Source organism: Hipposideros armiger, unplaced genomic scaffold (assembly GCF_001890085.2).
Source record: "Hipposideros armiger isolate ML-2016 unplaced genomic scaffold, ASM189008v1 scaffold_661, whole genome shotgun sequence".
Taxonomy (NCBI): Eukaryota; Metazoa; Chordata; class Mammalia; order Chiroptera; family Hipposideridae; genus Hipposideros; species Hipposideros armiger.
The window spans coordinates 419150-432380 of NW_017732011.1; the positions used below are offsets into that span (position 1 = coordinate 419150).

The 13231-nt window shown below is 36.8% G+C and overlaps 1 protein-coding gene across 3 annotated transcripts in view; it reads left to right on the top strand.

Annotated features, from left to right (window-relative positions):
- The window catches only part of CCDC50 (coiled-coil domain containing 50), a 75214-nt gene that overhangs the window by 47267 nt on the left and 14716 nt on the right, over positions 1 to 13231 (top strand). For 2 of the 3 annotated variants that reach the window (XM_019626145.1, XM_019626146.1), the window contains exons 6-9: positions 3745 to 4269; positions 11555 to 11670; positions 12095 to 12139; positions 12243 to 12347. In XM_019626145.1, coding sequence (XP_019481690.1) covers positions 3745 to 4269; positions 11555 to 11670; positions 12095 to 12139; positions 12243 to 12347 — 791 coding nt within the window. The remainder of the gene's footprint in view (positions 1 to 3744; positions 4270 to 11554; positions 11671 to 12094; positions 12140 to 12242; positions 12348 to 13231) is intronic. The other variant, XM_019626147.1, reaches the window with a different exon arrangement.

Consider the following 13231-nt stretch of genomic DNA (forward strand, 5'->3'; position numbering starts at 1 on the left):
AAAAGATTTTAAGGTCATTGATTTCAAAGGCCCTTGCAAACTAACAAACTAATTCTCAATTGCTTCTCTATTTCATTATAAAAGGTGAGTAAACAGGTGCTTGTCTTGGATGAGTAGAGTGAAAGGGATGTATTGGGTTGTCGGAAAAGTCATGACATATTTTTTCTATGTTTTTCGTTGCAAAAAGGCATCATGACTTTTCCGACAACCCAATAGATGTAGATGACAGCATTATTACAGTTTAGGTACATTCGTGCCCAGTCATGTTGTTGTTCTGAACTTATCACCAGTAGCCCTCAGCTCTATGGCATAATTAGTAAGCAAGTGATTTCGTTTACTGCTTGCCATGTTCTTCTTCCATGTGTAAAATTCCCAGCTCTTTTTTGATACCCATTTTTCTTACACTGGTTTTCTAATGCAATCATGTATTACATCATTTAAAAAGAAACATTATTTCCATATTTTGCTATACCAGAGAACAGAAGGTAAAGAGTTACTTTTCAGACTTAATTAAAATCTTAGAAACGTGGTCTGGTGTTTTCATTTTTAATTCTGCTCTGGAGTCATGCTCACTGCAAATAAAAGTAACCATTTTAAACTTTTAAGTCTATGAAACCATTAGGATGGTGAGTAATGAAGTACTATAAAGTATTAATTTTAGCCTTCTTCTGTTAAAACCTTGTACTAATGTGAATTGGAACTCGGACTTGGTTGTTTTGACCAGAGTGCTGTCATCCAGATTTCATATCTCTAGCACAGGAGACTATGTTTAGAATTCAGTGCATTTTCAGGGACACCTAAAATTAAAAAAAAAAACAAAAAACAAAACTATATGTGTTTTAACTGTTTCTGTTAACTTATAGAAAGTGGCATGCATGCCAGTTGTTTTGGAGTTAGGGGAGGTTGCATATGCATATGAATGTAAATATTAGAATTTGTCTTCAGTTGTGTTGTTGTTGAAAGATTATGTATCGCCAAGCATTTGATCCTCATTTATAATGCCTTTGAGTTAGCCCCAAGTTGCGTTCCACAGAAACCACTTTACAATTGAGTTCATATTTACAAAGCAGTCCTTATGTTCTTTGCAGTGGTCCTTTCCCAACACATAAGAGCTATTCTTTAATTGTATTTCTCTGTGGTTATGTGATATGATTTTTGCCTTGGTTACATAATAATCACAATATATTATTACAGAAGTGGTCTTTTCAGCTTTATTTTACTTAAATTTAATAAATCAATCTTTTAAAAATGATCATTTATAGATTTTCTACAAATTTGAAATTATCCAAAACATCTATCAGATTTATATCAACTGAAATGGTATATCTTATTCGTTTGTGCATCCATGTTTTTCTTTCAAACCCACTTATTGTAGGCATAATAGTGATTTTACAGGCATATTAGTGATTTTTTTTTTAAAGTCATGGTCTTTGGACTTATAACAATTGTAATGTTAAGGAAATATCTGCTATAATCACTCCAAGCCTTTTTCTCGTCTGTAAAGATGGAGATTATAAAAATACATCCTTCATATGGATGTTGAGATCAAATAATGTGATTTTGGTGAAGATTTATAAATTCTAAAGTACTTTTGTTTATACATGTATTAATGTTATATGTGTATAACAGTATTTTTTATATCTAAACTAAAATCATCTTATTTTGAAAGATAAACATGGAGGCACAGAAATAAAATGTGTATTGTGTGTGTGTGTGTATATATATATATATATATATGTATATGTACATGTATATGTGTATATATGCATATGTATATGTATGTACATTGGCTATCGGGAAGTTAGTTATATTTGCCAAATAACTTTGGTCTCCAGAAACATTCAAGTCTCAGCCCTTAACTGGATGGGGTTTTAAAGGGTTCAAACAGATTCTCCTACCCGTCTTTTTTTCTTTTTTTTCTTTCCCACGTTTAAAGGTATCACAGCAAGGGAATTAGACAATAATTATGTTTTCCTGTCACCTCCGAAAATGTAGTGACAGCTGTTTTAATTCTTGCAACACAATTTCCTAAAGAAAAGTACTAATATCAGTAAACTTTTTAGAAAGAATTTAAAGGCAGCAACAATAACAATGAAACAATCATAGCCTCACAAATCCATGTCAAAAACAAAACCATTCTTGTTCCTCCTAGACTTAAAGGCGAACTCCACTCATGCAGCTCTCTGTAGGGACATTAGTATTAACAATGTAAATCATTGTTCCCTGGACAGGATCATCATTTCAGTAGCTGGTCAGTATTGTTTTAATTCACAGCAGTAGTCAATTGATTCTCACTTAAAATAATAGTTGATTAAAAGAGTAGATACTTTTTTTATCACAGAGTAATTGCTCTGTTTCACTTTTGCTGTTATGTAAAAAATAAATTTAACCATAAATATGGTTAAGATAAATATTTTTACAGACATTTTAGAAGACAGATTTTGATTTATATGTCATCTTTGAAGCAAATTTCCTTTTCTGGAAAGCTCAAGAAGAAACAATATGAAGTTTTTGAGAAGCTTATGGCATCAGTGGTTCATTTAGCACATATCTTCCCTTCCTCCGTTCCTTTATTAAATTAACAATAACAAACAAAAAACCAATAAGCAAAACAAAAGCAAAAAATCCCAACTAAATCTAAAAACTAAGAAAAGGTATAGTTATATCCCATCAACTTAGGGTAGCTGTTTGAAATGCAATTCAGCAAGTGGCTAATTCCAGCACCGAACGTATCTTAGCTATCTTAGCAATTTTCCTTGGAACTAGGATTTCTTTTTATTATTTCCAAAATGTATTAAAAGTTTTAGAAATGTTGAAGTACACTCTTGCCAAGTGTATATTCATTTACTTCCTTTATTTTCACAGTACAGTTGTGCCTAAATGAGACCTGACAAAAGCATCCATGTACTGCTTTTGAACATTGTGTTAAACTTCGTGACTTGTGTATTTAGCACGTACTGTAGTTTTGTACAAACAGTAGAGTATCATAAAGTTTTTGAAATGAATTTAGGAAATGAGCCCTTTTTATGTATTCCATTATGGCATCCCTTTTTATCCCTTTTTATTTTTTTCCTCTTCCAAGTTTCAAGCAAGATTGGGAGCAGAATTATCGAAAGATAACAGGGTCATTTACTCATTTAAAATTCTCCTCTACTTCATCCTCTTCCACGTTGAACTGCAGTATGGCTGGGAATGTTCGCTTTGGCCACCTAAGGGGAAAGGATAGAGGAATACTAAAATCCATGGATCATTTCTCCAAACTACATGGAAACTGTCAACATTCTGATGTTGATTTATTATTATTTCCAAGAAGAATATTTAAAATCCTCTGACTGGAATCACAAAGCTTAGTTTTTCTGTTTTATGAGACTCCCTCAAACTCCCATTTTCCCCCCATATACTTATTTCAAATTGGTTTTATAAGTATAATTTAACATTTAATGGCTGTAATTTTTGTTATTGGCAAATATTAAAGTACTTTGTTAACTCTTCCTAATCATGATCACGCTCTTCTTTTAGATATAAATTATTTCACTTTATTTTAGTTTTTTTACCATTTTTGCTATGTACCCAGATTTCTTCTAGTAAATGCCCATCTGCTCTTTTCAGTTTAAGTTGAAAAAGTGGTCGTCTCCATTTTAAAATATGATAAACTTGGGCTGTGTCTCACCCACAATACTGAGTTGATGCTCTCATTTAGTTAACCTGCATTTGTGTCTCTCACATTCCTCCGCCTCCTCTCAGACCAGCCACGGTCAAGGAGGGCAAGGGAATTGGGTTCTGGATTCTCAAGGCCTTGTAAACTCCAAAGTGATGAAAAGACTGTGAAACACAGAAAGGAGAAAGCCAAACACCCACTGGAGAACTTGGAACAACAGGAAGAGCATCATTCGTCAGAGAGACCTCTGTCTTCTAGCTCGGGCAGAGTGAGGGATGATCCTCACATTAACACTGAGCAGCGTGAAAGGACACGGCCTGGTCATGAGAGGCCCCGGAGACCTCCTCCTCCCAGAATCAGCGGTGAGGTGTTTCTGAGTACGGAATCTGGTGACCGGGAGGCTAACGGTAGCCATCGAACTCGAAATTGGGACAAAGAGTCCAGACACCAAGACCGACTTTCACCGAAGTCGTCTCAGAAAGCATGGACTCACTGCAAGGAACCCGTGCGTGGGAGGGAGCGTGGGCAAGGTGAGCACAGAGAAAGGAAACACAGGCCCAGGACTCCTCCCTTCTCAGAGAGTGAGGAGCCGCTCCAACTCCATGACAAAGGTAATAAAGGACGGTCTCCTTGGAAGGCCTGGTGCCGCGTATGTGCATACAAACCAATGTATTTATAAGCATCTCAGGCCGCCTGTTCTCTCTCTCCAGTTTGTACTCATGCCTCTTTTTAATAAATCCTGGAGCTAAATATTACAAACAGTAATTACTTAATCTCAAGTGAGTAGGAATATTTTCTGTCTTCTAAGAGAATACCCTGATTCCTTACAGGGTTCTTTCAGCCCCAGGTTGCAGTGAAGGTGCCCATCCCGGATACAACCTTCATTTGCCAAGACTGAACCTCAGAGATTCAGATACCAAATCAAAGCTCCTGAATTTCTGGTTTTAGTTCAGTGAACCCAGAAGCTGTGGTGACACTGCCTTAATAGTATTTGCCTAACTAGAAGACCAACAGGGCTGGAAGTGCTCGATTTTCTTGACCATATCTTTCCCATCTATAAAGTGAGAAGTTGAAGAGGCAGTCAGTCTCTTAAGACAGTGGTTTTCAAACTGTGGGCCTTGGTCCATTTTCATCAGCATCAGCTGAGCTATTTCCTAACAATGCAGATTTCTGGTCTCACATATATTCTCATCTCTGGAATGTGGCCTGGCAGTTAGGGCTTGTTTTAGACCTGGAGGTGATTCTCACGTGCTTCAAGTTTGAAAATCCTTGCCTTAAGTGACTTTCTATGCCTCATGGTCTTCCACCCCAACTCTGCAGTTGGTGTTCTAAAATGCCAGCGCGCAGGGGCGCCTCCTTCTATTGCGCTTCACTTTATTGCGCTTCACAGATGTTGCATTTTTTACAAATCGAAGGCAAAACCCTCCGCCAGCAAAAAGATTACAACTTGCTTTCTTGTGGTATTCACTTTATTGTGATGGTCTGGAACCCAATCCTCAGCTTCTCTTGAGGTATGCCTGTACTTGTATAGGAATGAAGAGAATGTTAGACTTCAGCCTCAAATTTCTGGCACCTCTGAGGCTTAACTCGGAAGTCCATCACTGACACAGTAATAGCTCCCTCTATTCTTGTTTGGAAGCCTGTGGCTGTGCCACTGTAAGTCACAGCACTATTCTGTCTGGTATTTTAATTAGATCATACTTATCTCCCTGGTTCTGTTTTTCTCTTACTGACATTTTGCAGAGACGCAAGGGTTATTGGGAAAGGGGTACCGCGGAGGTGACTGTTCTTATTCTCTTCTTCATTGTTTGCCCAGCCAACCTCTTGTGGTCTGGAAACTGGTGTCTAGGTTGCAGATTCAGGCTGATTTAGCTGCTTCTTCCTCGTATGTTAATCCTTTAGGTTATTAAAGGACTTGTTCATAAAGAAAATGAAAATTCAGTTTAGCAAGCTATACTGAGTATCTGCCACAAATATTCTTGCCTCACGGCTTTGTGTTTGGGTATTTGTGCTTGGATCCAAGCCTCAGAAGGTTAATAGTTAAATCCCAAAAGATGGGTATGTAAACAAACAATTGCAAATTAGATAATAGTTTGAACAAAGAGGGATGGGGGCATACAGAAGGAGTGATACAATCTGTTTGGAGTAGGCTTTATGAGTAAGTTATACAATATACAGATTTAGAAGGACATGTTGGACTCTTAAACGCTTGAGGGAAGAATGACGCTTAGACCAACCTCAGCATTTCTGTCTCTATGAACCTAACCACACAAGTGTGCTCTGAGGGCTAGATACCCTTTATGGCTTTCAGTTATTCTTGAGGGACTCCTGAAAAGGCTTAGGAAAGGTGAAACTTATATGCACTAACACTGACTCATAGAACCTCCTACTGGAGTTGTAAGCAAATGTTTTGGTTTTGTCTTACCAGCATGGGGGTGTGAATAAAAAAACAAGTTAGGCAGGTACTGACATGGCTACAACATAGTTGCTAGTGTCTATAATTTTATATTCAACTTACTTTACGAATTTTACCTTCCTAGCCCCCAGTAGGCTAGATTTTGCAGATCCCCTGGAATAGGTGAGAGGATTACAGTCAAATATGTTTTTTGACTGGTGTCTGTTCTTGCTGTTGTAAAAGCAAAATTCTTCAAGTTATTAGCATAGGACGAAGTTTTATTTAACTTAATGCAGAAACTAGGATGACAAATAGCAAGTTGTAAGCATTTATTTGCAGGACAGGATTTTACTGAGTTAGTTGAAAACCCAATGCAAAATAAAATTGCTAAATTAAATATAAAATTGGTTCACTTTCTAAAGGGCGGTAAAACCATACCACCTTGAGGGTAACTTCTCTGTTGAGCTGTTAAATCATATTACCTTATTAATTTTCTGCAGGTTAACTTCCAGATTCTCAGAACCACAAATGTTCTGCATCTTTCTGTTGTGACATTCCCCAAGTGTCAGACTGGTTTATTACAAAATACTCTTTTTGCAGTGTATCAAGTCTTATCATTTTACCTTATTCCAAACTTGGGATTAATTTGTCTTGAATACCAGTACTTTTAAGAAAATTTACCTTACTCTATCAGAATTTATTTAAAGGTAAGTTTTATTTTTTATTGAGGAAGGGTCTTATGTCCTCATACTGGAGAATGATGAACAGAAAAAGATAAGTAAGAATTAGGTTAAGAAGTGAATGTGGAACTGTTGAAAATATGACTCACCTGATTTTTTTTGAAAGCTAGCTTCTAAACTATGTTTAGGCTACCAAAACGAGGATAGCCATTCTGTTAATTTTCTTCAATTAACTGTATTACTAAAATTTTAAAAGCATCTCTACTTTATGTAATGACAGCCTTCGACTGCACTACCTGAAGTTCCTTCTTACATACTTACAAAAGCTCTTTTCATGTCTGGTACAGGGGGCACTACTTTGAGTGGGCAGTCCTGTCAGTGTAGGCTATTCTAGGCTATGGAGATTTTCTCCTTGTGAGACATGCAAGAGCTCAATAAACTGTTTTCCTTCTAAATAGTTGGGACCTAAGGGTATATTAACTCTTTCTTTTTCCCGCTCTTCCCCTCCCTCGCTCTCTCCCTTTCCTCTCTCCCTCCCCCCCTCCCTGCCTCCCTCCCTCCCTCTTTCTTCCTCCCTTCCTTCTTTCTTTCCTTCCTTCCTTCCTTCCTTCCTTCCTTCCTTCCTTCTATCTATTTTTATTGAGATATAGTTAACGTATAACATCATACTAGTTTCAAGTGTACAACATGATTCAATATTTGTATATATTGCGAAATAATCACCACAGTAAGTCTGGTTGATATTCTTTTTTTCTTTTTGTGATAAGAACTTTTAAGATCTCTCTTAGCAACTTTGAAATATGCAATACAATATTAACTATAGTCAACATGCTGTATATTATATCCCCATGACTTATAACTGGAAGTACCTTTTGAAACCCTATTAAAAGTACCTATTTTGCCCCCACCCCCACCGCTGGCAACCACCAGTATGTGTTCTGTATCTATGACGGTTTTTTTTTTACCTTACATTTCACATGTAAGAGAGATCGTATGGTATTTTGTCTCTCTCTGTCTGATTTATTTCACTTAACAAAATACCCTCAGGGTCTGTCCATTTGCAAATGGCAAGATTTTATTCTTTTTTATGGCTGAATAATGTTCCATTGTATATGTACAGTCATATGCCATATAATGGCATTTTGGTCAATGACGGACTGCATATATGATGGTGGGCACATTGGAAATAATGGAACTGAAAAATTCCTATTGTCTAGTGATGTTGTGGCCATCTTAATATGATAATGCAATGCATTTTTTACCTGTTTGTGGTGATGCTGGTGTAAACCTGCACTGCCACTCATATAAAAGTATAGCACATATAATTGTTCGGTACATAATATTTGGTAATGATAATGAACAACTATGCTACTGGTTTAATGTATTTATTATGCTATATTTTTTATCGTTATTTTAGAGTGTACTCTTTCTACTTAAAGAAGAAACTTTGCTGTAAAACAGTATATCCTGACATGCCAGCAATAGCCTCGTACATCTCGTGTTTACTCCGTCTCTTGATTGCATCATTTTCTCTTGTGCTTGATTTAACCTCGTGTGTTTTGTACAGTCACATGCTGTACAGGCTTGTCGCCTAGGAGCCATAGGCTATACCATACAGCCTAGGTGTGTAGTAGACTATATAGCAAGAGCTGTAGGTTTGTGTAAGTGCACTCTGTGATGTCTGTACAATTTCAATTGCCTAACAGTGCGTTAGAACATATCCCCATTGTTAAGTGGCACATGACTGTATACCCCATTTCCTTTATCCATTCATCCATCAGTGGGTACTTAGATTGTTTCTATGTCTTAGCTATTGTAAATAATACTGCAGTAAACATGAGGGTGTAGATAGTTTTTCAAGTTAGTGTGTTCATCTCCTACAGATAAATACCCAGAATTGGAATTGCTAGATCATATATTAGTTCTATTTTTTAAATTATTTAAAGAACATCCAAACTGTTTTTGATAACATTGCACCAAATTTACATTCCCACCAATAGTGTACAAGTGTTCCCTTTTCCCCACATCCTCGCCAACACTTATTTCTGATCTTTTTGATAATAGCCATTCTGACAGGTGTGTGGTAGTATCTCAGTGTGGTTTTGATTTGTATTTCCCGAAAATGAGTAATGTTGAACACGCTCTCATGTATCTGTTGGCCATCTGTGTGTCTTTGGAAAATGTCTATTCAGATCTTCTGCCCATTTTTAAATCGGATTGTTGGTTGTTTTTTACTGTTGAGTTTTATGAGTTCTTTATGTATTTTGAATATTAACCCCTTATCAGATATGTGATTTGCAAATATTTTCTCCCATTTAGTAGGCTGCCTTTTTATTTTTCTGATGGTTTTCTTTGTTGTACAGAAGCTTTTTGGTTTGATTTGTCCCACTTGTTTATTTTTCTTTTGTTGCCTTTGCTTTTAGTGTCAAATCCAAAAAAATCATCTTCATGACCGATGTCACAGAGCTGACTGCCTCTGTTTTCTTCTAAGAGTTTTATGGTTTCAGGTCTTATGTTCAAGTCTTTAATTCATTTTGAGTTAATTTTTGTGTAAGGTGAAAGATGGTGGTTCAATTTCATTCTTTTGCATGTGGCTGTTCAGTTTTACTCAACACTACTTATTGAAGAGACTATCCTTTTCCTATTGTATGTTTTTGGTTCTTTTATCATAAATTAATTGATATATATTTATAGGTTTTCTTTCTGGGCTCACTATTCTGTTCCATTAACTATGCATCAGTATCTTTTTAACTGTTAAGAGGTCACAATTGTATCAGCTTGTTAAACCAGTTAAAACTATTGCATTTGAATGCCTTCCAAAGGTTTTTGATAGATATTAAAACAAAATGTTTTCTTAGTTAATTCTGTGGTATAGAGTAGTAGGCATAATAGTGTAGAAAACTTAGTGTCCTGATATCTGAACACATCACACTACCTTGTTTCTTTCACTGGATGGCAAAATTGAAGGAGCAAGGCACCAGTGTGATCTCTCCTGTCGTTCTCAGCTAGGCTTTGGGCTGCTTACGGGAGTGCCATTTTTCTATAGAGAGGAATGTGATCTAGTAACCTACCTTGTCCACGGACTTTGTCCAGTACTAACTTCCTTATCTAATTTCATTGATTTTCCCTGAACTATTTCTTTCTAGTTCTGACCACTCTAATCATAGCTCAGGGAGGGTTATACTCCTTTTAAATATGATCCACTCTTGAGAGTATGCCACTGTTTCATGACTGTCCCAAATCGCTCTGAAACCGGGGTTAATCCCAGCCCTACTTGGCATAAGATTCAGTAGCTCTAGAATGATGAAAGTTGAAGTGGATTCTGTATTCTGGGTAATCATGTACTAATTGTCCTGAAGCTAAGAAAACCATGTTTAATAGTCTCTTTGTGTGTATGGAAAAGGAAAATGAGTTTTGTGGCTTTTGGATTTACTGCAAAGCTAGGTTTAAAGCTCCACAAAGAAAGGCCTTACCAGGTAACTTAAACGCTTCATTTGCCCAGAATTTAGTTGTATTTTCTTGTGTTTTCTGTTTTGTTTAAAGCAAGCAAATAAGTGTGGTGAGGCATTTTGATAAAAACTTTTTTAATGTACAGTTATTTTGATGGAGATAAGACACTAAACCGGTAGTTCTAATGCTAATTACAAATTACAAAACTATTAAGATTTAAAAAATAAAACTGCTAAAGGCCAGTCTCATTCAGGCGACTTATTAGATTCTCTGGGGTTTAGGTAAAAGATTTTTATGTTTATTTAAAGCACCACAAATGATTCAAATATATAGCCATGGTTGAGAATCACTGATATAAAGAAATAGGCAATTAGGAGCAAATTTTCTTTCTCCCTTCAGTAATCCATTTACTGAAAGTCATTGTTTCAGATGGTTAATCTTGTTCACTATATTAAAAATTGTTATTTCTGAATATAATGCATTCACATTGTTGAATAATTGTAATAATAAAGGGTAAAGAGGGAACTATACACAATTTTGAAATGACCATTAGCATTTACCACTTAATTAAAAGTTATTAAAGGAATTTATGCCACATATAATATTTCAAAGTAAAAGGCCCAAATCCCCCACCAATCCCCCATGTTCTTTCTCAGAGGAATAGAGCTCTGAAGTCATCTTGCTCTCTGATACTTCCTTTGTTATATCTTCCTTAATATTTACAGCATGAAACTGATCAAAGCTATAGGAAAGACCTAAAAAGCCAGTGAGTGTGTTGCTCATCAGAGCAGAAGCCATGTGAGGGCCTCCGAGTGGCTAACAAGCTCTGTCCCGTAATTCCCGGGTGATGCAGTTTCTGTCCTTCTGAAAAAGATTTGTGCAAGGCTGAGTGAGGCACAGGAAGGAAGCGGCTCATTTCCTCCTGTCTTGACAGCCTCGCCTCCTTAAAACTCCAACTCTGTAACTTTCTTTTCTCTAAATTATTTTTATTTCAGTGGCTTCACCCTTTTTTTTTTTTTTTTTTTTGCCCACTTTCTATTTTACAAAAGTCTCACAGTTCCTTGCCTGATTTTCTGTTCTTGAAAAAACTCTGTGATAGGGGAGTTTTACCAGGCAGATTTGTGTGGGTAACTTTGTTTAAGTGCGGATTATCTGCATCACCGCTTTCCTGTCCAAGGGAAAAAATATTTCTAGTGCAGCCTCCACTGAATTTTGGAATGGCAGCAGTATTGTTAGTGTTGAATACTAAAGGAAGTTAAAATTTAAGGTAAATATATACTCTAACATTTAAGGTAAAGATTTACCTTAAATTTCTTAACATCTGCCACTTTTCAGAAAACAAACTCGGTTACATTGAGTTTATTTTTCTAGGAATGAAGCCAAGAGCGATGCAAGAAGCTGTCTCCACTCCATCACGGGTGATCCCCAGGGGTCAGGAATGGCGTGATGCTGAAATTGCCAGAAAACTGCAAGAAGAAGAAATTTTGGTGAGCAAACTTGAATGCAATAGTTCAGGTGAATAAGTAGGTATTTGGTGAACTGAATCATTCTTGAGATTATGTAATAGGAATTATAACCCTCAATCAGTTGAGAAACTGAAACCTTTTTTACTGGTGGGAAAATCAAAACAACGGGCATAGTGTTTATTTTTATTTACTGAGAAAACATTAGCAATAGAATTCCATCTCCTTGTCTCTACATTATTGAGTTCTGGTAATTCTCTAAGAACCTGCAGTAAAATTTGATAAAAACAGACCCTGCTCTGGCTGAAAATATACTAACTGATTATCAGCTTGAGGGATGTTAATCACAATTTGTTTCAAATACTGGTTTATTTTTATGTAAGATTTTAAAAAGTGGACAGTGTAGATTTCAAGGAAATTATTCTTTTTTGTGTTTTCTGTACCACAGGCCACGCAGGTGGACATGAGAGCAGCTCAGGTAGCCCAGGATGAGGTGAGTTCAAGTTAATGAGTTGGTTTAGCCAGTATTCGTTAGAAATACCCCAGTAATTTTCTCCCTGCAACTCTTTAATCAACACTGACTGGGTTTTGTTTAGGAAATTGCTAGACTTCTAATGGCTGAAGAAAAGAAAGCTTACAGGAAAGCCAAGGAGCGGGAAAAGTCGTCACTGGACAAAAGGAAGCATGATCACGATTGGAAGGTTGGGTCTTTGTTTTGCTTGCTTTTTTAAATTAAAAGTAAAATTAGAAATGAGAAGGGACTCTGCTTTTAGGGTAAGCTCTGCAGATATACATATTTAGATTATACAAATTATCTTTATCGCCTGTGTGAATCTGTAAAATGTGTTTCACTATGAAAAGTCATATTGAATTCTTGAAAGTAACCATGTAAAAGTTACTGCTAAGATTGAAAAACTCATTCCGTTGATGATAAGACCAACTGAATCTCAAGTGCCTGTGGTCATGAGCGGTCGTAGTTTTCATATGCTCACAGGAGATTGTAGCATGGTGACATGCCGTCAGATTTCCACAGTGGCCTTTTTCCCTCTCTGTTTCCCTTCTGCTTATATTGTGCGTCATCCATGATTGGGGACCAGCTATTTCTCTTCCCTCTGACATAACTTGATCTGTGGCAGACTGATGGATATCTTATCACCAGCGATCATTGATTATGTCAGAGTGTAACAACTGTCTCGCATGAGCTTGAACTGTTGTCTTCCCCTCATTATTCAGAAACAGTAGGCAAAATAGTCATGACTGCAATTCCTTCTGTTGTGAAATCTGATTATTGTATACGGTGGTTGCAAGTTTGATTTAACAGACTTTACTCCTTAGTTCCTGTGTGCAAGGCATCCTTCTGGACCTATAGGGAAAGACAAAGATATGTTCTCCTCATAATAATACACAACGTGGAGAGGAAGACTAACTAGACAGCTAACAACTGCATGATCAAGCTAGCTGATGAGAGCATCGTGGAGGAGCAACAAAGGAAGAGCGGGGGAATTCAGACAGTAAAGGCCTTCTAGGGCAGGAGCTTGGACTAGGCCTGGGAGGAAGCAATTAGGGCGTGTATCCATATCTATCT